This window comes from Talpa europaea (genome assembly GCF_964194135.1).
Source record: "Talpa europaea genome assembly, chromosome: 7".
Taxonomy (NCBI): domain Eukaryota; kingdom Metazoa; phylum Chordata; class Mammalia; order Eulipotyphla; family Talpidae; genus Talpa; species Talpa europaea.
Genome location: NC_140074.1, coordinates 75,401,405 through 75,423,262, shown reverse-complemented (window position 1 = coordinate 75,423,262; position 21,858 = coordinate 75,401,405). Strand labels below are relative to the sequence as shown.

The window sequence follows — 21,858 nt, the reverse complement described above, 5'->3', positions numbered from 1 at the left end:
AGTTAAAGCCATTAAAAATAAATCATGATAGTTCCTATCTGCTTCATGCCCTGGTCCTCAGAAGCCTTTTATACTGTTGTGTCCAAGAAGTCTGTCATACTTTTGCTATCCTGGAGGTTGCCATTTCTGGGCTTCTCTAGGCCAGAGCGAGGCATTCTGAGTTTATATGGCATCACTAAAAGGGAACACCATTTAGTACACACGATACTGGACATTCTTAATTATTAGAGTTTTCATTCCTATCAGAGACTCAAATGTGAATTGAATTCAGGGGGAGAAAAGGCGGTAGTGAGACGACCAGGGAAGATCAGATAATGGTCGTGAAGGACTGGGAATGGCAGTGAGTCAGACACTGGACACGGTCAGTGAGCTGAAAGCCTGCCTGGGGCTGCGGAAGGACTTGCACTTCAGCACCATCTGTAGAGCTGGCAAGGCTGGCAAGGGCCCAGGAGCACCTAGTGACTCTCAGCAGAAACCTTCACTACCAATGGACCTTTGGTTTCTTGGGCATTTTCTTGGGCCTGCACTTGTGTGATGCTTTGCTGTTCATGTGTCCAGGTCCCTGCTGCTCCCCATAATGCATGTCATGGTCCCCCGTGATGCTTTCTGCAGTTTGGCTTAGGAGGGCAGTGTTGTGATGCTCAAATGCCACATACTCCTAGGCCAAAGAAACCTCCCAGTTTTTCACAGATGTTTCTTCTTACAGCAATGATAAATATTTATGATGTATTTTTTCCCATCCTCACTTTCCCTAGGGAAATTAACTAGACTGTAGCAAACAGAGTTATCAATGGCGCCCAGCCTGGGACTTGGGACCTCTCCTTTGCATTGGCTGGCCCTCACACTTATTTGAAGCATAATTCTAAGTATCTTTTATCCTCCCTTTTACATTCCTTGTATTCCTCATTAGAACCCCTTCCCAAAAGCTTCCCCCTTTGATTTCTGAAACACATCTAGGTTGGGTGGATGACACTAATGCTCTGTAGCTCTAGTGTGAATTTCTTTTTCTTATCAGCTGTGTGGGCCTGGGACAACATAGAACATTATATTACATTACATTACATTACATTACATTACATTACATTACATTATATTCAGACTGGAGTTTTAGTCACTTCCAATTTTGAATAGTGTGCTGACCAGACCTGGGTAGAAGGCAGGGCAAAAATTCAGAAAGAAACACCCTGGGCTCAGAATATGTATGTGCAACAGTTGCCATTTGTGACAACATGGATGGAGTTGGAAGGAATTATGCTAAGTAGAATAAGCCAGAAGGAGAAAGACAAATACTGGATGCTGTCATTTATATGTAGAATTTAGAGAAATCAAACAAATGTGCAGATAAAACCAAACCAATAATAAACCCTAGAAATCTGTAGAATTGAGGCTACCAGAGTGGGAGAGGAAGGGAGAAGGGTAAAGTGGGGGGGGGGCATAGGTAGTAGAGGACTATGGGTGCCTTGGTGAGTTAACATACACCTGAAAGATGTGATCTTATACCTCCGAATCATGTACAGTGTTGTAAACCAGTTTTATATTAATCAATTAGCTAATTAATTAAAAACAAAACCAAGAGGTGCTGTGGGGAAAGTGCAGATTCTGTCTCAACTCTAAAAACAAACAAACAAATAATGCGTGTGACCTCCTAACTTTGCTGTTACCTTGTACAGTCATACATTACATTTGTTATGTTGTTTCTCTTCCTAAGGCTGTTCCTGATTACCTACCTTTCTAACTCAACTCCTGCTCTTATCATAGATCTCCTGCGTTGATCCCATCAGTCCCCATTTTTAAATTAGTCATAATCCTTGATGCGTAAAACCTTATGTCCTGTTGGGCCCACGCATGACCCTCTTTATATGTTTGTTCATTCATGTGTTCATTCTTAATAAAATGAATATCTGTAAACCCCACACCCAAACCAGACCCACCCACTGGTAACTACATGTATGTGGCCATATGCTTGTCCTCTCTGTCACCTTGCCTTTCTCCCCAGGTAAGCACCATCTTGAATTCAGGTTTGTGGTTGGTTCTTTCTGAAAATAGTTTGACCATATATGTATGATTTTTTAAACTATGATTTTTGTTTTTTGCTTTTTTTTTTTAACTTTCAGTTGTTTTTGTACTTTATAAGACAAACATCAAACAAGAGTAGCATACTATGTGGAGTCTTTTGAGCCTTTTCTACTCAGCATATCACAAAGAATGCTCTGTGTTGTGTATGGCTGCTGGGATATTGGAAAAGTGTGCCACAGTGTAGCCAGTTTCTTGTTGGGGGCATTTGGGTTGTTTCCAAATTATAAACAGTGTTTCTCTGAACATTCTGGAAATAAATTTAGGAGTAGAAGTGCTGGCTACTTGGTATAGGAAGGCTCAACTTCTGTAGATGCTGCCAAATTGTTTTCAAAGATGGTTGTGCCAATTTACACTCCCCAGAAGTTTATGAGAGAGTGCATTGATCTGCATTATTTTGTGTTTTCAGCAATTTTTCTTTAGTACTCATTCTTTTCTCCTCCTTTCCTTGTTTTACTTGAAGAGCATATCCATCAATGTGCCCAGTCAGACTAGTAAGCAAAAAACTTCAGGATGTCATGATAAGCCACTTGTTCTGAGCTTGCACAGTGACTCAGTACAAAACCAAATCTGTTCAGGTTATGATTTCAGTACTGATAGTGTACTAGGCTAAATTTCCCAACAGAGAAAATTTTAAATTCTAGACAAAGTCTCTTTCGGAGAGCAACTGAAAAAGCAAATGGAAACTAGAGGGGATTTGGCCCTTGGAAAAGGAAACCACATCATTGATTCTTGTAACTTTCCCCTGAGCTTCTCACCTGGAAGATAGGAAGGGGGTTGACAGTGTCAGGGAGAGGCCTGAGCTCAAGGTGCCTACTTTGATTGATTTGAGGAGTCAAGCAACAAAGCTGTGGGCTGCCAGAGAAACCGCAACAACAACAACAACAAAAAAAATGGGACAAAGGAAAGCTAGTATCAATTATGTTGAACATACCAACAAATACTTTATTATGAAAATAAACTAGATATAGTAGTAAAAAGGCAAAAATGTTAGATTGAGTGAAAAACCAAGACCCAAATACATGTTGTTTCAAGAGACCCATTCTAATTATACAGATAGAGGTAAAAGAAGGGAAAGAGATACATTATGCAAATAATAAGCACAAGAAAGCTCGTATGACTCTACTAACACAAATGGACTAGATTTCAAGAGGAGGACATCCACAGAGATAAAGAAGGGTTGGTTTGGAGGGCCGGGGTGGTGTTTGTTTTGCAGTAACTTTGGTTTACAGCACTATTTGTATATTAGAAGTATAGGCTCTCCCCGCTTTGTGTTGTTACTACACCACATCTACCCCAAGGACAACCTCAGTCCACCACCGTAGTCCGCTGTGCTCCCTCTCCCTTCTTGCACTACCCTCTGTCTTTCCCCTTGCCCTTCTGGTAGCCTCAGTTGTATAGTCAACTTTCTAGAGTTCTTAGTATGGCTTTACCTGACCCTTTGTTTGATTTCTCCATAGTACACATATATGTGACAGAAGAGGGACATTTTAGTGACAAAATGATCAGTTCACCAAGAGAATATCATTTATAAGTGGATATGGACCTAATAACAGAGTGCCATTGTACATGAAGCAAAATCTGACAATGAAAGAAATAGATGAGAAATAGATGAGTCCACAGTCACACATAAAATATGTAAGAGTAAATTTAGCAAAAGGTATAAGACCTCTATATTGAAAACCAGAAAATACTGCTAAGAGTAACTAAAGAAAACTGAAACATACTAAGAGAGAAACCATACTTATGAATTTTTTAAGATTCCCATTCTTCCCAGATTGATCCATTGCTTCAATGTGATCCCAGTCAAAATCCTAGCAGGCTTTTTAAAAAAGAAATTGATAAGCTGATTCTAAAACATATGGAAATGAAAAGAACCTAGAGTAGCCAGAACAGTTTTGAAAGACAGAAACAAAGTAAAATCAGAGGAGTCATACTGCTTTATTCCAAGACTTTAGGTAAGAGGATAGACATAGGTCAGTGAAATAGAATATATCCAGAAATAAATGTGTATATACAGTCAACTGGTTTGTGACAGAGAAGGGAGAGTTCTCAACACATGGTGCTGGGACAACTGGATATCCATATGGGAAAAATGAACCTGTGCCTCACAAAGCACTGACATTAATTTGTGATGGAACATAGACTTCAACTTAAATGCTAATGCTACGATGTTCTTAGAAGAAAGCATAGAATGGCTTTTTGATGTTGGAATAATCTAAGATTTCTTAAAAGAATGCAAAGAAAGTGCTGACCATCCACCCAAATGGGTAAATTAGGTTTCATCAAAATTTAAAACTTCTGTTCTTTGATATCATTAAGAAAATGAAAAAGCACCACCAGCCAGGAAAAGATATTTCAACACTTATATCTGACCGAAGACTTTGGTCCAGAATATATAGAGAATGCTTGCAACTCCATAAGAAACGACTCAATGTTTACTTTACTTTTTCTGAGAAACAACTCAGTTTTTTAAAAAAATACTTGAATACACACTTCAAAAAAGTAGGTAATAGACATATGAAAATTACTCAAAATCATTTGCCATGAGGAAAAATGCATAGTAAAGTCATATGACATATCATTCCATAGTCACTAGAATGACGAAAATCACTAAGATTGACAATACCAAATGTTTGGAAATATGTGGAGCAACTAGAATGTTCATAAATTGCTGTTGGGAGTGTGAAGTGATACAATCTCTTTGGGAAACTATGTGGCAGTTTCTTATAAATCAACACCTGCTCTGTAACACAGTATTTCCATTGCTATGATATCTATCCAAGTAAAAGAAAATCATATGTCCACAGTAAGACATAAGTGTGAATGCTAGTTACAGCTTTATTCCTAATAGCCCCAAACTGCAAATAATTCAAATGCCCATCAAAAGGGAGACTGAATAAATAGATTATGCTATATTCAGAAAATGACTGCTTTTAAGCAATTAAAAAAAAAGAGAATAAACTGCTTATGAACATTACATGGATGATTCTCAGAGAAAATGTTGAACCAAAGAAGCCATACACAGATGAATGCATACTTTTATGATTCTATTTGTATGAAATTCAAGAATCAATCACACAAACTAATCTCTTACTGAAATCAAAATATTGGCTGCCACAGTGAGATGGAGGAATTGACTATGATAGCCACAGGGAATTGACTATGATAGCCACAGGGAACTTTTGGGGGTGATAAAGGTGGTCAGTGTTTTTCAAAATGTAAAATTGTACATTTAAAATTAAAGTCTGTGCACTGAACCATTTCTAGATTTTACCTTAATTTTTCAAAAGTATTTCAAAGCTCCTGTGCCTAAAGCATAGATAGCTTTAGCGCTTTGATCCACAAAGTAGTGTAAAGCACTGTGGTTGTTTTATGCCTTTTTGTTGTTTTTTTAAATAAAAGGTGCTGGAATATCTACCATCTCACAACTGTGTTGAAAGCTGTCACTTAAAACAAGATTTACGTGTGTAATTGGGTTCATGTTAGGATAAAGAACATCAGGAGTAAAACTTTATTTTCCTAGTTCCTATAAAGTGACTGTAAAAAGATACATTTTTCTGAAACATATTTACAAGGTTATTGGAAACACCTTTTTAATTAATTACTTGAGGGAACAGTGGTTTACAACATTGTTTGTGTTTTAGAAGCACAGGCTTTCCCCCTTCAGGTATTGTTACCACATCACACCCACCACAAAACACCCATAGTCCACAACCATAGTGCCCTGGGAAACATCTTTTTTAAAAATATATTTTAAGAAAACATTCTCACTGTGTTAATACCAATAGGGCTTTTTTTTTTTCCCATAGAGGATGCAAGATTTTGTATTAATACCACTTCCAATCATAACACTAATGTGGTTTTGAATTTTTGATTCTGTTATAGCTTAAGTTTGCATTCAGGACCTACTTTCCTTATGCTTCTCCATCTCTTGTCATGGTGCTACTCCAGTATCCAAAAGGTATGTGAAAGTTGATTCTGCTCCATATTAAAATAATTTCTTGGCGAAAGCAGTGACAAATCATAACCTTCTCTCCCAGTTTCTTATCTGTATAATGAGAGGTGGAATTGGTCATTTCTAACATCCTTAAAGTTCTCAGATCCTATAGATTTTGATATGAGAATTTGACTGACTTCCCAATTATGATCACGTTTGAAAAAAAAGGAAAAATGGCCTCCAGTTAGATCTTTCTTATCTGTTCCAGTAGCACAAGGCCTCTGTGGTACCGCCCAGATCCACCTGAACAGGCTAATACTTGGCTGAGTTAGATTAAAACAGTACATTTACTTGTATTTTATTCTTTCTATTTCATGTCCTTTGTTGCAGAACAAAGGATCAAATGATGAACGAAGCCAAGGAAGTGTCAGGGAAATTTCTTCTGGCCGAGTTAGATTAAAACAGTACATTTACTTGTATTTTATTCTATTTCATGTCCTTTGTTGCAGAACAAAGGATCAAATGATGAATGAAGCCAAGGAAGTGTCAGGGAAATTTCTTCTGACCAAAGCAAGAGAAGGTGTTTGAAAGAATTCGATAGGTGTTTAGATCAGTCTTCTGTAGACCGTGTCCAACAGGAGAAGTGATGTTCCAACAGGTGCTCATCCATTAACAGGCCTATGGACTTGTGTTTCAGAAACATTTCAGAAATATAGAATAAAGGCATCCTTTCCCTCTAAAGCCTGAAATCTGAAAGAATGACCATAATGACATAAGCAGACTCCATGACAGAGAAGGACTTTTAGCTGACCATGGAAGGAAGGAGTAAAAGAACCAGTAACATTTCCTTTTTATGCCATTTTTAGTCTGCTTTTCCCCCATGACTTAAGTAGATTACCTGGAGGAAAGTAGATCACCGTTTCAGAACATTTTACAAAATCTAAATTCCTCTTTCTTTCCCTAAAGGATGTAGGTCTCACTCACTGACCCACCCAACAGCATCTCAGATACTAGAGGTGGAGGTTGTGGTACCTTGCGGGGGGTTCATGGTCAACAGTCCTGTAACAAAGGGGAAATTTTAAGAACAAGACAGAAAAGCTGTAATTCATCTTCCAGAAACACTAATGCAGTTTCAGGACTGTTAATGCCTAAGGTCAGTCTCTGAGTTCCAGAAAAGGTATTGAAATTGTTATTTGTTTTAGGTTTGTAAATCTACAAACAAAAAGCTAAGGTATTGTAGGAGCATAAACTCAGCCTATTTATCTCTTCCTTTATGTGATCATCCTAGAGATATGTCCAAAACAAAATAAGTCAGTTCAAGCAACAGAACAAGAATTGTTCTTAGTTCCTAGAGCAGTTTACTACATAGTACTTTTAGGAAAAAAATGAACATTATATTCACAAACTAAAGTGTTGTTTAATAGCATAACCTTCTATTCATCAAAAATTAATTTTGTGCTCACTGTAAAGTCCTGTGAGGCAAATAGGATGGATAACTTACAAACTTCGACTAGCCAGGAGTCACATGCAGAGTGTACAGAAAGTGAGATGTGTCTAAACAACTAATACAAAGTAGAAAACGAAACATGCCTCCAAAAGGTTTTGTGTCAAAAGTTCTGGGAATTCAAGGAGGGACAAAGAAAGTCCAGGATTCTTTCTTCTGTAACATTTGTGGATTAGTGGTTACTCTGTTACTTTATCTTTTTATCTTATGTGTTTAATTATAGAATCTGTCACTTCATGAAAATGTAATAACCTTTTCAGATGTTGTTTAGAACTACAGATAAACATATGCTTACATGTGTTTAAAGCCATGGTACAATTATGAAATCAGAAAAATGAACGTAAGACATTTGTTTGTATGATACATATTGTTTTAATCTCTCCTTTCATAAACCTGCAGTCATGTTCTTTACTGTTTTATTACAGTCTCCATATCCTTTCAAATCACAAATTATTGGTGGTAGAGGGGGCATGGGTAGGTAGAAAGGAAAAACCCTGGGACATCTTCAGCAAGCATTTCTCAGTTGTGGGGCAGACTGCTTAAGAGGTCTTTGTGGCCTCAGTATATTGGAGTCAAAGAACCTTGACGTTTAGCTCTAATAACACTGACAGACCTTTCTTCCCAGACCTAAGAGATGGATACTGGCTGGGAATGTGAGATTGGTTGTGTGGGTTCCATGGACTGGACAAAAGGCCTTTCCCTGAAACTCGTCTGGTCTTACCTACAGATGGTTCCTAATAGGTTTGACTTTTTTTGAGTTCCCCTGTGCTCTCTCTTGCTCCGCCTGCAGATACCCCGCAGGCGCTGTGGCTCCAGCCGCTGAAACACATTTCTGACCTGCTCAGAGAAATAGTTGAAGAACAGTCTCATGGGTAAGCAAACACAACAGTTCCTAGGTCTGCTTGAGATGTGGTTTCTCGTGCTCCTTCTCTTCTCCTTGAGCGGGGCTTACTGAAGAAGGCCTTCTGCCCCTGACTACCCCCACGCAGGTGAGCACACTGCTGTGTGAGAAGCAGAGCGCGTGCTTGACCCACTGGGCAGCTCAGAATCAGCAGGCATGCAGCTGTGAGTCCCTGGCATAAAAACTCTCTGAGTGATGCCTAATGTCTAATAGTAGATTCTGAAATATACAAGCATAACAACAAAAAAGAATAGACCCAAGGAAAAAAGTAGTGCTCATGTGTTGAGAAACCAACCTGGTCCTTTCATTTCCTCTCTGCCCTTCTAGGGGAGGATGTGCTATTTGCACACGTGGAAGTGGTTGTTTTCCTCCTGTTTTAAATGAATATTTGTGTAAAAATAGAAGATTCATTCTAACAAATTAATTTCTAACTTTCTGATATTAAGTCCTCTCATGTATTATTTTCTTTAAAGCACTAACAGTTAGGCTTTGCTCAGTTCTTTGTAGTGGAACACCCTTCTGCTCCCTCTTCCTGCCTTGTTTTCAGAGTATTTTATTCTTTCTGTGCTAACCTACTGGGTTAGCCCCTTTTCCCTTGTGACACTCCGAGCTCCCAAACCTCACAGAATTGGTTGGTGCTCTTGTGTTCATGGTCATGATGCAGGTTTGGGCGCTAGCTACCCGCTCTTCCCCCCATCAAGATTCTTACTAATAGAAGAGACAAAAAGAATTGGCTACCAAGTGGGGTTCAGAGTGTTGGCCATATTAACAACTGCAACACCCTGTCAGGCCCTTACATTCCCTTTCTGGTTGTCTCTGTCGAAAAGCAGGACCTAGATCCCAAACCTCTGCCTACCCTAATTTTGACTTAACCCAGATGGATTGAGGGGCCACATCAGGGGCTGGGGGGCAGCCTCGACAGGTTTGCCACTTCCTGCCTGGCATACTTCGTTACTAATGGGTTAAAGAGGCAGTGGCCAAGCCTATTTCCACAAGGCAGCCATGAACCTGATCCAGGAACAATGACCCATGCCTACCTGGGTGCAGAAAGCTTGAGAGCCTGACTGCCCTGTTTATCAGCCATGGGGCCTGCAGGGAAGAGACCCTGTGGAGCACCTTTCTGGCTTGAGACATCGTCATCCAGCCCCAACTAATACAGCCCATGGAGCACATTGGCTTGCCTCTAGTGAGGTCAGGTGATTAAGACGACCCCCGCCCCCTTCCTTTTCTTTCCATTGTCTGCAAGCTAGACTCAGAACACCTAATCACTTTTCTCAGGGAAGATATGGACAGTGACCAGGATTGACCAGGACAGTGCTTAGAGCTTGGGAATCCCATGGGCCAAGTAGAGGAATTTGGACTCAAGTCCACAAAGAGGATGCTTAGAGCTCTCCTGTTTCAGGAGCTTCCTGAGTTCCGAAGAAAAGTTCTGGTCTAACTTGAGCTCAGGCCAGTCCTGCCCCATTTTCTTCAGGGGAGATTGTTAAAGTGCTGAGACTGTCACTGTGCTTAATTAATGACTCCATACCTCAAATAGATTCTGTCCTTCAAACAATTATTGTAATTCCACATCCCCAGTGGGACAGGATAGCTTCACAAAATCTTTAATCTTTCAACATTAATCCACATATGATGACAGGAAAGGGTATACAATTCTTACAAAATTTTTAATGCTGAAATGCCAGCCTTTTTTGTCAGAAGAGAAACAGCATGTTTCTGGCTGTGTCCCTCACCACGTCTTCATCTGGCCCCAGGCAGCCCCTCAGTTCTTGCTCTGGAGCTATCTTAGTGGCTGCCTGGTGGCAGGGAGACCTCATACACAGTAGTTGTGCTGTGTACACCACACTGACGGCAGAGCAGCAATAGCAGGGTCTCCTCTCACATCATTCTTATTGGTCAAGGGCCAAAATCTTCCTTTCTCAAAGACCTGTCCTCACTCAGGGTCCCTGGATGTAAAGCTTTAGAAGATTGACGTCCTTGGGGTACCTGGGGTTTTGAGAGTCTGCCTTTGAAGGTCCTGAGATGGGTTCAGAGTGGCATTCTGAGCTATTCTGAGTTGAACTTGTGCTCTTTGCAAGTTGTACTTCAGTGGGTAAGAACAATTTAAGCCAACCATTTGCAAACATTACTGTTGCTCTAAGAAGTGAAAAGAAAAAGAAATCATGTTGTCTGGCTGCCATGTGTTTTGGTTCTGTTCCAGGTCCTACGGAGGCCCCTTTGAGAACTGGTTTTTGTTCATTCACTTTGGAGGATGGGCTGATATTGCGGCTGAGCAGTTGGTGATGTCAGAAGCTGAACCCCCTGAGGCCCTGCTGTGGCTCTTGGCATTCAACTACAGCCCATGTGACGGGAGTCAGCAGAGAGCACAGACCATGGTGGGTGGAGTTTGGGCTTGGTCTTCCAAGTGCTTAGAGGGTCCTTCATGAGGGGCCTGTGCTATGGTTGACTTTTATCTAGCCCCTGCATCCCCAGACATATAAGCACCAAGACTCCCAGATTCCTTGGTTGGGACGGGGGCAGGGACAGTGAAGCTGGTAGTTGGAGACATTGTCCTGCCTTCACGGAGTTGACTGGAGACAAGCCACCCTGCTGTCCTGGGAAGCACCGTGGAGAGGAGGTTCACCTCTGTCCCAGAGGCCCTCTTGTCTGTTCTTGCTCAGCTACCATGTGTGCCCTCATTGACAGATGGCGCCTGGCCCAGGGGCCTACCCTATGGGACTGCCACACAGGGTCTGAACATGTCTCAGGGCCACTGTCCTCTCTTTGTGATCAGCACCTGGTTGAGTTAGCTTCCATCTTGACTTACTGCTTCTTGGATCAGTTGGCAGATCTTCACATAACTGGCTTTGTGTAGAACTTTTTCTAAAGTGGTCACATGATATTAACCACTTAGCTTCTGAAAATGGACTTGGCTGTTTCCTAAATAACAGAGTAGCTAAGTTGAGAACAGACTAACTGTGGCAAAGACAGTTGTCATTTTGCATGGAATATAATAATTATAGGCAGCAACGCTTTAATTAAAAGCATTGGCACCTCCCTCACAAACATTTATTTGCTGGTTTTAAAAAGTTAAACTGCTGGGCCTCCCCTGGTGGTGCAGTGGTTGAGTGCTGGGCTGAGAAGCTGTCTGAAGCCTCTGCAGTGCTGGTTCCATCTCTGGCAACCGGCGAGGGCCCCACATGGTGCGACAGACCTCTCCTGCCACCCGCTGCTCCCCTCAGCAGTGTACTTCGCCAGTCTGCCTGTTCTGTTCCCAGCTCTGGCTCTAGTGAATTCTCTCACCCTCCTGTGCTTCTGACTGTACCCAGTGCTTGTATAAATAAATAAATCAATCTTTTAAAAAATAAAATATATAAATAAATAAATAAAAGGTAATAATCTACATGCATATTTGAAGAATGCTGTCTGAAGTAAAAGAGAGCCTTCAGTTTCTTCCCTTTTAAAATATCACATTAAGAAAATAATGTTTTCATCTTACGTTTTTAAGACTTTATTAATCCTCTCATGAAAAATCTGCATGATCACCACAGATAAAGTCACTGCAGAATCATGACTGGCCTTTGCAGTCCCCCAACTTTCTTCATTCTGTTCTTGTGTCCTTGTCTTCAGGTCTTTTTCTCATGCAGTCCATGTCTTGCAAGTATGTTTGCAGTCATTGTTCTTTGCATCATCCCAGGAATTGTAAATCATGCCACAGCCAGCTGTCTTGTCACCAACAAAATGGGTTCTGAATCCAAATACAGAAATGACATTTAGGGTGGTCTTATGCATTTTAGTTTTTCCTGAGTTTCTGTCCTAGGCACTGTTACCTTCCTAGAGTGAAGGGATTCAGTGACTATTTCCACTGAAGCAGTGGGTTTTGGTCACATACTTCTTGTTCCCAATAGTTACTGTGTTGTTCATGATGGTGACAGATATTCAGGCAGCCAGGGAGGAAGAGTGTTTTCATCTTAATTTTAATAATTGAAATGGGTAAAGCACTAATGATTTCTTAAGCCCTTGTGTATACCCTTTATATTTGATTATGTGTAACCTAAGTTGGTAGGTTATGTGCTAAATTTCATATTGATCAGAAAATTTGGACCTAACATTCACTTTTGAAGTATACAAAAAAAAGACTTAATTTGTACAAAGTTCTGCATTGGCACATCTTCCTACTGGTTAACTTGGTCCTATTTTTTTTTTCTTTAAAATTATGCATAGTTCTTATGCAGTAGAAACTTAGGCACCCAGGGTAAAAATGGATTTGCTCACTCAGCATAGTTTAGTGCTGTGTATCTGTTTACTTCCTGTCCTCTCAGAGAGAGCCCACAACCTTGTGACTGAAGTCACACATCACATTTGTGACCCCAGAGTCTCTTCTTCCTGTGTACCCAGCTTGAGGCACTCCTGTGTGTGACATCCCAGGAGTTAACATGACCTAGTTTTATGTAGTTTAACTAGTAATACATCCCTCATGTCCCGCAGGTTGTGTGAGCTTTAATCCCTTTACTGGTCTGTTGGGTACTTGAGAAGCAAACCAAATTACCTTGGAAGTGTTATTTTTGTGAGATATGATTTAGCTTGACTGTATCTGTGCCTTTGCCTTAGTGGACATAATTAACTCAAAAGTCATGGCTTGGTCCTGATAGTGCTCTGTCAATGTAACTGTTGCCTCTGTCATCTTGAGGTTCAAGAACAGTGAGTCAGCAGAGGTGGCAACGGTAGTTGTCACTGCTGAGACACGTGCCACCTGCATGAAGACTCCACTGTCCTCTGCAAACTGTTTTCTGCAGCCCATGTCATCATCTTTCCTTAACTTTGATTGGCTCATGATACAAATGAAAAATACTGCTATTTATATACCCTTAAGAAAAAGGCTAGGATTCATAATCTTCTAACTATATTGTTCCACTTCTAGGAATTATCCTCTGGAAGAAATTAGAGAGCCATACAAAGATTTGTGTATAGGAATAAAGTCACAACATTGTAATTGGAAATGACCTAAACTTTCAATCATAATAACCCTTGTTATGTAAATTGTGGCATGTTCTAAACTTGGAATGGCATTCTTCCATGAAAAACCATGTTCTCAAAGAGTATGTACTAGAGATGTGATAAAATGCCTATCAGGCATTGTGGAGAAAAGTTTAAGATATAGAACATTATGCACCTTGAGTGCTGTGTTAATAAGAGATAGAAAAAAAAGCAAGAATGTAAGCCCAGTTACTAATAGTGAGTCTCAATGGATGGTGGAGTTATAGGTCATTTTAGTTTTTTTCTTTCTTTTTTTAAAGCTCAAATGTTCTACAGGGAATGTAATTTTTCATAATGCAAGATAAAAAGTAATACTTAGAAAAGAAAGTTTATATTCTCCTGAAAAAACTAGAAAGCATTTACAGTTGTTGACATGTCAGATCGAAGCTTAAGGAAATGGAAGGCATTTGAAGGAAAAGAGAGTCTGGGATGAAATAGGAAGACCAGGTCTAGGGAATATGGAACAAGGGTAGAAGACGAAATTCCAGTCAAGAAGAAAATGGATATGAGGGCTTCCTGTGCCATGGGACTTTGAAAGACCCATTTGGGATGGCAAGAAGCTCTGTGACTCCCACAGATCCCACCAGATGAGAGCAGCACAAGAGGAGAGAGGTGGTGTGGGCACAGCCCTCCGGCTGGGGTGCTGGCATTCCCGTGGAAGAGCCACAGGCTGTAGTTTCTCACGGTCTTGTATTGTGGTCAGAACAGCTCACACAGCACTCCCAGTGTCCCGGAGTTTATGACAGATCTCATTGAATAAGCCCTTAACTTCCAGGGAAAAAACTCACACGAAATCCATAAAATTGGTCATGGGAATTCTCAGACTACGCCTAAGTATTCTTTCAAAAATGATGGAACATGAGTTCCATGTGGCATTTTGGAGCTACGACTTTCAGTTTTCACTTTGTTTTCCAAATCACAACTTGGTGTACATTCTTGTAGCAAGCAGAAATCTTAGCATGAAATAAATAATTTTTATGCAAAAGCAACCCACAGATCTATAACAATTACCATTATTATATGGATTCTACAGGCTTGTGACCTGTACTTGAGCTTTAAACATGTAGGAACAGACTGTCCCAGTGTCTAAAACAAAACAAATGCTGTGTGTGTGTGTCTGCGTATGTGTTTCCTCCCCCCTCCAAGCCCCCAAAGATAGCAAAAGGCAAAAGGAAAAACCTCATTCTTATCAGAACACTGGCTCAGCGGAGGTCCGATTGCATGGGGCTTTAATTGATTTGTGGCAATGATAGTGAGCAAGTCTTCAAGGAGCCTTTTGTTCTTTTTTCCCACAATATAAAAATCTGACTACATTCTGCTGAGGACTTTTCTCCATTTCCTTTTATACAAAAAAGGTCAATTCCTGGCATGGTGCCCTGGCTGCTTAGTGAGCAAGACGAAAGAAAGTCAAGAAATTTCCATTACGCCCATTTGGATTTGTGTGGAGCAGTGTGCAAACCCAGACTTAGGCCGCCTCTGTCTGCCCACCTCGGATGCCAGCCCTCGCCTTTCTCTGGGGGTGGTTTCAAAGTACTGAGTAAATCCTAGAACCATCGTGTCCTGACTCCATCCTAATGTCTTGCTATTGCCATGCTACTTCCCAGATGGAGGTGAAAGCAGTCCTTAGCCGTCTTGTGAAGCTGTTCAGAAGTCCTGTCCTCTCAGTCAGCGAGGTGCAGGCAGCAGCTGGAGAGAGCAGAGACGGGGTCCCCAGACTGCCCACGTGTCGACAGCTGATCCGGCACCTCCTCCTGAACTTCTTGCTCTGGGCCCCTGGAGGCCGCTTGATTGCGCAGGAAGTCATCACCCTCGTAAGTCTCCCTCTTGTCTAGTTCCTAGTTCTGAGCACAAGGAGGGGTACCTTCCAAGGAGGGGCCTGGCCTGTGAGGAGTGTGTGTACTTGTGTACTTGGATGCTGCCCAAACCTGTACAGACAGGCAGTGAGGCTGACAACTGGGATGGGTCCTTGACCCCGTGCCATACAACACCTACACTTCATAGGAGAGAAACTCTAGGCTCAGAAAAAGGAGGTGACTCCTTCCAGGTCATAGCTTACTAGGCCTCCCATCTCCCAGGTACTATTTTGTCAGTTCTCTTCATCCCTGTGAGAAGTAAGACTTCGGTGAGAATGTGCTCACTGGAGGGGTTCAAAGAATTTCATTTGTTAAATTTTCAAAGTGCCAATTACAAAGTATTCCTCCCTAAAGCCCAGACATGAGGGTTAAAGAACAGCCCACATATCAAAACTGAGAAGCATTTTTACATTGGAATAGGCAATGATTTGTCAGAGAATATCACCAAAGTTACAGGCAACAAAGGAAAAAGGTAACATGGATTTCATCAGAATTAACTTTTTTGTATCAAAGGGAACAATCACGAGAGTAAAAAGACAGCTCATGGAATGGGAGAAAAATATTTGGAATTATGTAAGGATTAGTATCCAGGGTACATAGGGAGTTCTTACAACAACAAAAAAAAGACAGTTCAAAAGTGGGCATTTTCCAAAGAAGATATAGAAATGGCCAAGAAGTAGAAATGTTCAACTACATGACCCATTTTAGGGAAATGCAAATCAAAAACACAAGGAAATACCACTCTGCACCCACTAGGATGGCTATCATAAACAAAACATAGCAAAATGAAAAACAGCAAGTGTTAGTGAGAATGAGGAGAAATTGAACACTTGTACACTTCCAGTCGGCAATATTAGTGGTGCAGCCACTGAGGAAGAGTTTTGTGGTTCATCATAAAGTTAAACATTGGATTACCATATGATCCAGGAAATTCTACTTCTGTGTATATACTCAAAAGTATTAAAAACAGGAACTCAAATGGATATTTCTACATCCATATTCATAGCAGCATTATTCGTAATAGCCAAAGGTGGAAACAAGCAAACATATCCATCAACAGATGACTGAATAAACAAAATGCAGTGTGTATACACAATGGAATATTATTCTGTCTTAAAAAGGAAGTAAATTCTGACACATGCTAAAACATGTATGAACCTCAAAGACATGCCGAGTGAAATAAGCCAGACATTAAAGGACAGATATTATATGAGTCCACTTATATGAGGTACCTAGAGTGGTTAATCCATAGAGACAGAAAAATAGGAATTATCAAAGGCTATGGGGGCAAGGGTTAGTTTATATTTAATGGGTACAGAGTTTCACTGGGATGATGAAAAATTTCTAGAAGCGGGTAGTGGGGATAGTTATACATTATAAATTTACTTCATGCCAATGACTTACACTAAAAGATAGTTGAAATAGCACGTTTTATATCTATACAATTAAACTGCTCATTTTTTTAGTAATTTTTTTAATCAGGGTAACATAGGTTTACAACACTGTACATGATTCAAAGGCATAGGATCATACCTCCTCAGATGCACATTCCTGCACCACATCACACCCTCCACCCAGACATCCTCAACCCTTCACCGTAGTCCATTGTGCACCTACCCCTTTGTTCTCCCTTCTCCCTCCCTCTTGTTTTATCCTCAGTTCCACAGCCAGATTTGTTACTGGCTTGGTTTTGTCTTACTCTTTCTTTCATTTCTCTATATTCTGCATAAGTGAAACCATCCAGTATTGTCATACTCCTGACTTATTTCATTTAGCATAATCCCCTCCAGTTCTGTGTTGTTGCAAATGGCAAGAGGTAATCTTTTTTCATAGTTGAGTAGTATTTCATTGTGTACATATTCCACATTTTCTAATCCACTACTTGGTCCTTGGACACTTAGTTTGTTTCCATAATTTGACTATTATAAATAGGGCTACAGTGAACATGGGAGTAAAAAATGCTCATCTTTAAAATAAAAATCAACAAAGCAAATTCAAATCAACACTTTCGCTCTTCAAGTTTTTATTACTTTTATTACTGTTTTGTTTTTACTTTACATATAATATTTACATATAATATACATACAGAAAATGCACACCTGATGAATTTCCACAGATAAAAAATACCCTCTCAACCAGCAACCAAATCAAAAAGGAATACCTCCAGGGTCAGAGGGGTACTCCTGCTGCCATCCAGGGCACCTCTGCTTGAGGGGGGTGTGAACTATGGGCAAGTGGGACTATCAGGAACCTCAGACCCAGTGACCAGGATGCTCTCCTCAGTCCTGGTCAAACAGCCTGTGGAGTGGAGTCCCAGCATCCAACCTGGCAGTCCCCACCTCCGGCAAGCCTGGGCATGGTCAAGAGCAGGAAATGACTGAAACATTGCATGTTGGATGTTTTCTCCTTCAGGGCCCACCCTACCTCAATGATCTGTGGCATGCTTTTAAAAAACACACACCTCACTTCCCAGTGTATTTCGGGTGGAGAATTTAGTAGGTGAGAGCTCAAAAATGTCTGTATGCCATAGAACTTTCTTTCTGGCCAGGTGTAAGTAAGTTGTAATAACCACCTTTCTGGTAATCAGGGTCAAAATTGGTGGGTATTAGTCATGTTGACAGTTTGAATCCTTGATATAATGTAAAGACCACTTTGGTCTTCATGCCCAAAATGTATAACCTCAGTCTAATCATGAGAAAGACAAGTGAAAAACCCTAAGTGAAGGGCATTTAACAAAATACCTGACCAGTGCCCCACAAAACTGTTAAGCTCATCCAAAACAGGGAACATCTGAGAAACCATCACAGCCAAGAAAAGCCTAAGGAGAAATGACTAAATATAACGTATCTTGGATGAGATTCTCAGGCAGAAGAAGGACATCAAAGGAAAACTGAGGAGATCAGAATACAGTCTGACCACTAGTCAATTAGGTATCTGTTGGCTAGTTGTGGCACATATACCATACAAATGTTAGATGTTGTTGATTGGGGGGAAGGGGGGGAGGGGGCAATCAGATTTTTGTATTGTCTTCAATACAATTATAAATCTAAATCTGCTCTAAAGTTACTTTTAAAAATTAACAGCAGGCACTTTTGAATCATGAAAGTGTTGGAAGCATTTTTGTTGCCTGACCTCTAACCTCCTGCCCATGCCCCTCCTGCTCCTCTTATTTCCTTTCTCCCTGGAGTGGATAAGCAGGCCCACACTAGAGCTCACCCTGTTCCTAGACCAGGGATGTCAGAACAAAATCCAGAGAAAGCTCCTTGGAGATACCCACATCTCCCTGTTATTCCAACCACATTTCCATTCATTCCAGGGAAACAGTCCACATTCAAAGTGGACCATCCACAAGACTCACTGCAGAGGAGCTGCTGTGAATGAGTTGCTAGGGCTCGGCAGGAAGTTTAAGTCTGCTGCCTGTGCTGGGTAGCTGTTTCCCCAACACAGTTCAATCCCAGCCACGCATCCACACTGCTCACCTGCACCTGAGCTTGGAGGCAAGAACACTCCAGTGCATCTGCCATTACACTTTGTTAAGTAAGCTCAGCTGCACAAAATTCACCCTGGTGTTCATCTTTATGTACTGGTCTCCAGTGGGTAGGTGCTGCCATCTGTGCATCTTGAATCCATAACAGCTGAGAGTGTCTCCTGTAGATGCCATCCTTGCAGATGTTCTGAAGCGGTTTCTACGAGTGTATCAGCCTTCCTAACTCAAGGCTTCCTGTGGTAGCCAAAGGACAGACTGACAGCACCCCAGCTAATACACAGGACAGATGGGCAGAGCCCTCTGCGAGCTGCCGACCTTTTATGTCCTTCCCCCCTACCCTGCCTGGTGGCCAGACGGTGGCAGTGTTGGCTTAGTGGGAGAAAGGCTTTGGCTTCACTCCCCATAGGACCCTCACCCTGAGCTTGTTTCTCTCTCCCTCACCTTTTGTCTTCTGTTACTGGGCCATAGCAATAACAGCCAAAAGTTAGCAAGAATCTGAAATCTATGTATAGTTCTTGAAGCCAAAATGAACTTAACTCCTACACGACACACCTCAGCCAGGCCTGCAAGGAACTGGGCTACTGCCCTTGGCTGCAGTGAGGTAAACTTTAAACGTGCCTGGAGACCTGGACTGGAGTTGAACTGGCCTGTGGAGAAGATGCGACCTGCAGTCACCAGTCATGGCCACACTGCTCTGCTGCTGACTTGGTCGGCCCAGGACCACATGGAGCGGGAGGCTGAGTCTCCTCTGGAAGACATGCCAGGAGGGGAACATTATTTTGTCCACAAAGAATGGAGATTGATTCTGACGAAGGTCATCAACAGCATCTGTGATTTCTTAGCAAAAACCAAGTGATGGTGATACGCTGAGAGCCACGGAGAGCCCAGCGGACTGGCATCTGCCCCCCATCCCCACCAGCAGAGCCCCACTTGGCTCTCGAGGTTGCTCGCAGTATTGTATAGTCAGCTGCTGTCAGAGTGTCTCTGATCTGGAGTCAGAAGGTTATGACCCAGGAGGGAAGGGTCTCCTGGGCTATAGAACTTTTAAGTCCTCAGACCAGGATGGTCCTTGGGGAGCTGGGGTGGTCGGTGAACCTACCAGAATGACCCAACTTAGAGAGGGAGTTGCTGCTGGCTTTGGGCTGCTGAGGCTGAACACTGATTCTGGGGTCAGCATAAACTCACATACACAAAAACAAGTCGACTACTCTCAAAAAACATAGGTCTTCGGGTCTCCCTGGTGGCGCAGCGGTTGGGCGCTGGGTTGCGAGGCTGCCCGCAGCCCCTGCAGCGCCGGTTCGGTCCCCGGCTGCTCCCGGGCCACCGGAGGAGGGTCCCGCATGGCGTGCAGACCTCTCCTGCCGCCCGCTGCTCCCCTCAGCAGTGTACTTCGGTCCTTCTGCCTGCTCTGCTCCCCGCTCTGGCTCTGGTGGGTTCTCTCACCCTCCCGCGCTTCTGGCTGTGCCCAATGCTTGTATAGATAAATGAATAAATCTTAAAAAAAAAAAAATCTTCATAATTTAAAAAAAAAAAACAAAAAACAGGGCCTCCCCGGTGGCGCAGCTGTTGAGCGCTGGGTTGCGAAGCTGCCCGCGGCCTGTGCGGCGCCAGTTCGATCTCCAGCTGCTCCCCGGCCTCCGGAGGAGGGTCCCACATGGCGCGCAGACCTCTCCTGCCGCCCGCTGCTCCCCTCAGCAGTGTACTTCGGTCCTTCTACCTGTTCTGCTCCCCGCTCTGGCTCTGGTGAATTCTCTCACCCTCCCGTGCTTCTGACTGTACCCAGTGCTTGTATAAACAAAACAAACAAACAAACAAATAAATAAATAAAACATGCCTCTATAAAAAAAAAAAAGATTATTTAAAAAAAAAACATAGGTCTTCTTAATATACTTGTGTCTAAAAATTCACAGTCAGTTCTTCATGATGCTCAATTGTGAACTTCTCACCCTTTCGCTCAACCAAAATTCTTAGGAAAGTACTTATAGGCTCCAGTGACCAAGAATGCCCAAAGGCTGTATTTACCAGAACTAAGAATGCCTGTGTTTCCTGCTTTCCTATGAGAATCAGGTGTTGAAACATTAGGTGCCTCTGAAAAAAACAAGTGGGCCTGGCCGTTCACCCGAGATTGCCATTTTTAAAGCTGCTGTGTGAAAACAGGTGGCATTTCCCTCCCAGCATTTCCAGTTCCCATGTTAGGGCAACCTTCTGCGAAAAGTCAATCCACTGCACATTCATTTTCCTTGGCTCCTCATAGCAGAATCCCAGGCGTATGACAGTCGTCCAAGCTTGTCTGTAGTCCCCATGAGTGTGAGTCTCAAGCCATTTGTCGGGAGAGAGAGAGAGCAGGAGATGACTGCTCGCTGGAATGCTGACCTCTGAGAATGAACTTGCCTTGCTAATCACCTTGAAAATAAAACTAGAGCCATTTGGAGTTAACAGAATGAGGCTGCTTTTCGGGGATGGGATGGTTATGGTTGGTCCACTGGATAGGCGGATGCATCTGTCAGGAAAGTGTTTGATCTGCTTTCTCTTCTGTTCTTATTGCAGATGGCTCACACCGATGCGATAACCCATGAGATTATTGGCTTTCTCGACCAGACCATAAACAGATGGGATCATCTTTCTGTGGAAGCACCTGAGTCAAGAAAACTAGCCAGAGAGCTTCTTATAGCCCTGCGTGGGCAAGTGTAGCCCAGGAAGGTATAGCTGCCATCCCTTGCCGAGGCCACAAGACGAAATAATGAGATGGCCTCTTATAGCCACAAGTCAGTGGAATGAGAGCCTCTCTGAGTTCTGAGAATAAGCCAGAGGTCTCTTCTGGACACCTGGGAGTAGGTATTTTACAGTGTGCGAAGATTTGTTAAAAACTAAGATTTCTTCCTTAATGACATGATTATTCCTTCAGATCCCCTGTACCTACTCAGCCCAGGAAGTTAATCAGAGAATCATGAGAGAAAAGGCTTGGATGAAAGAACAGACTGTTATTTCCCTTTTCCCTCATATCAAGTCAAGATGTCCAATTACTATTTGAATGTTTCAAAGTCTTTGGATCAAGACATTTAGAAAGCAATCAATTTAGAAAGC

At 42.0% G+C, this 21,858-nt stretch overlaps 1 protein-coding gene across 1 annotated transcript in view; it reads left to right on the top strand.

Annotated features, from left to right (window-relative positions):
* The window catches only part of FANCC (FA complementation group C), a gene marked incomplete at both ends in the record, with an annotated part of 175,902 nt that extends 154,437 nt beyond the window's left edge, over positions 1–21,465 (top strand). The window contains 5 exons of the mRNA XM_084238295.1: positions 5,962–6,037; positions 8,308–8,389; positions 10,619–10,793; positions 15,039–15,245; positions 21,322–21,465. Coding sequence (XP_084094421.1) covers positions 5,962–6,037; positions 8,308–8,389; positions 10,619–10,793; positions 15,039–15,245; positions 21,322–21,465 — 684 coding nt within the window. The remainder of the gene's footprint in view (positions 1–5,961; positions 6,038–8,307; positions 8,390–10,618; positions 10,794–15,038; positions 15,246–21,321) is intronic.
* Positions 21,466–21,858: the final 393 nt, after the last annotated feature.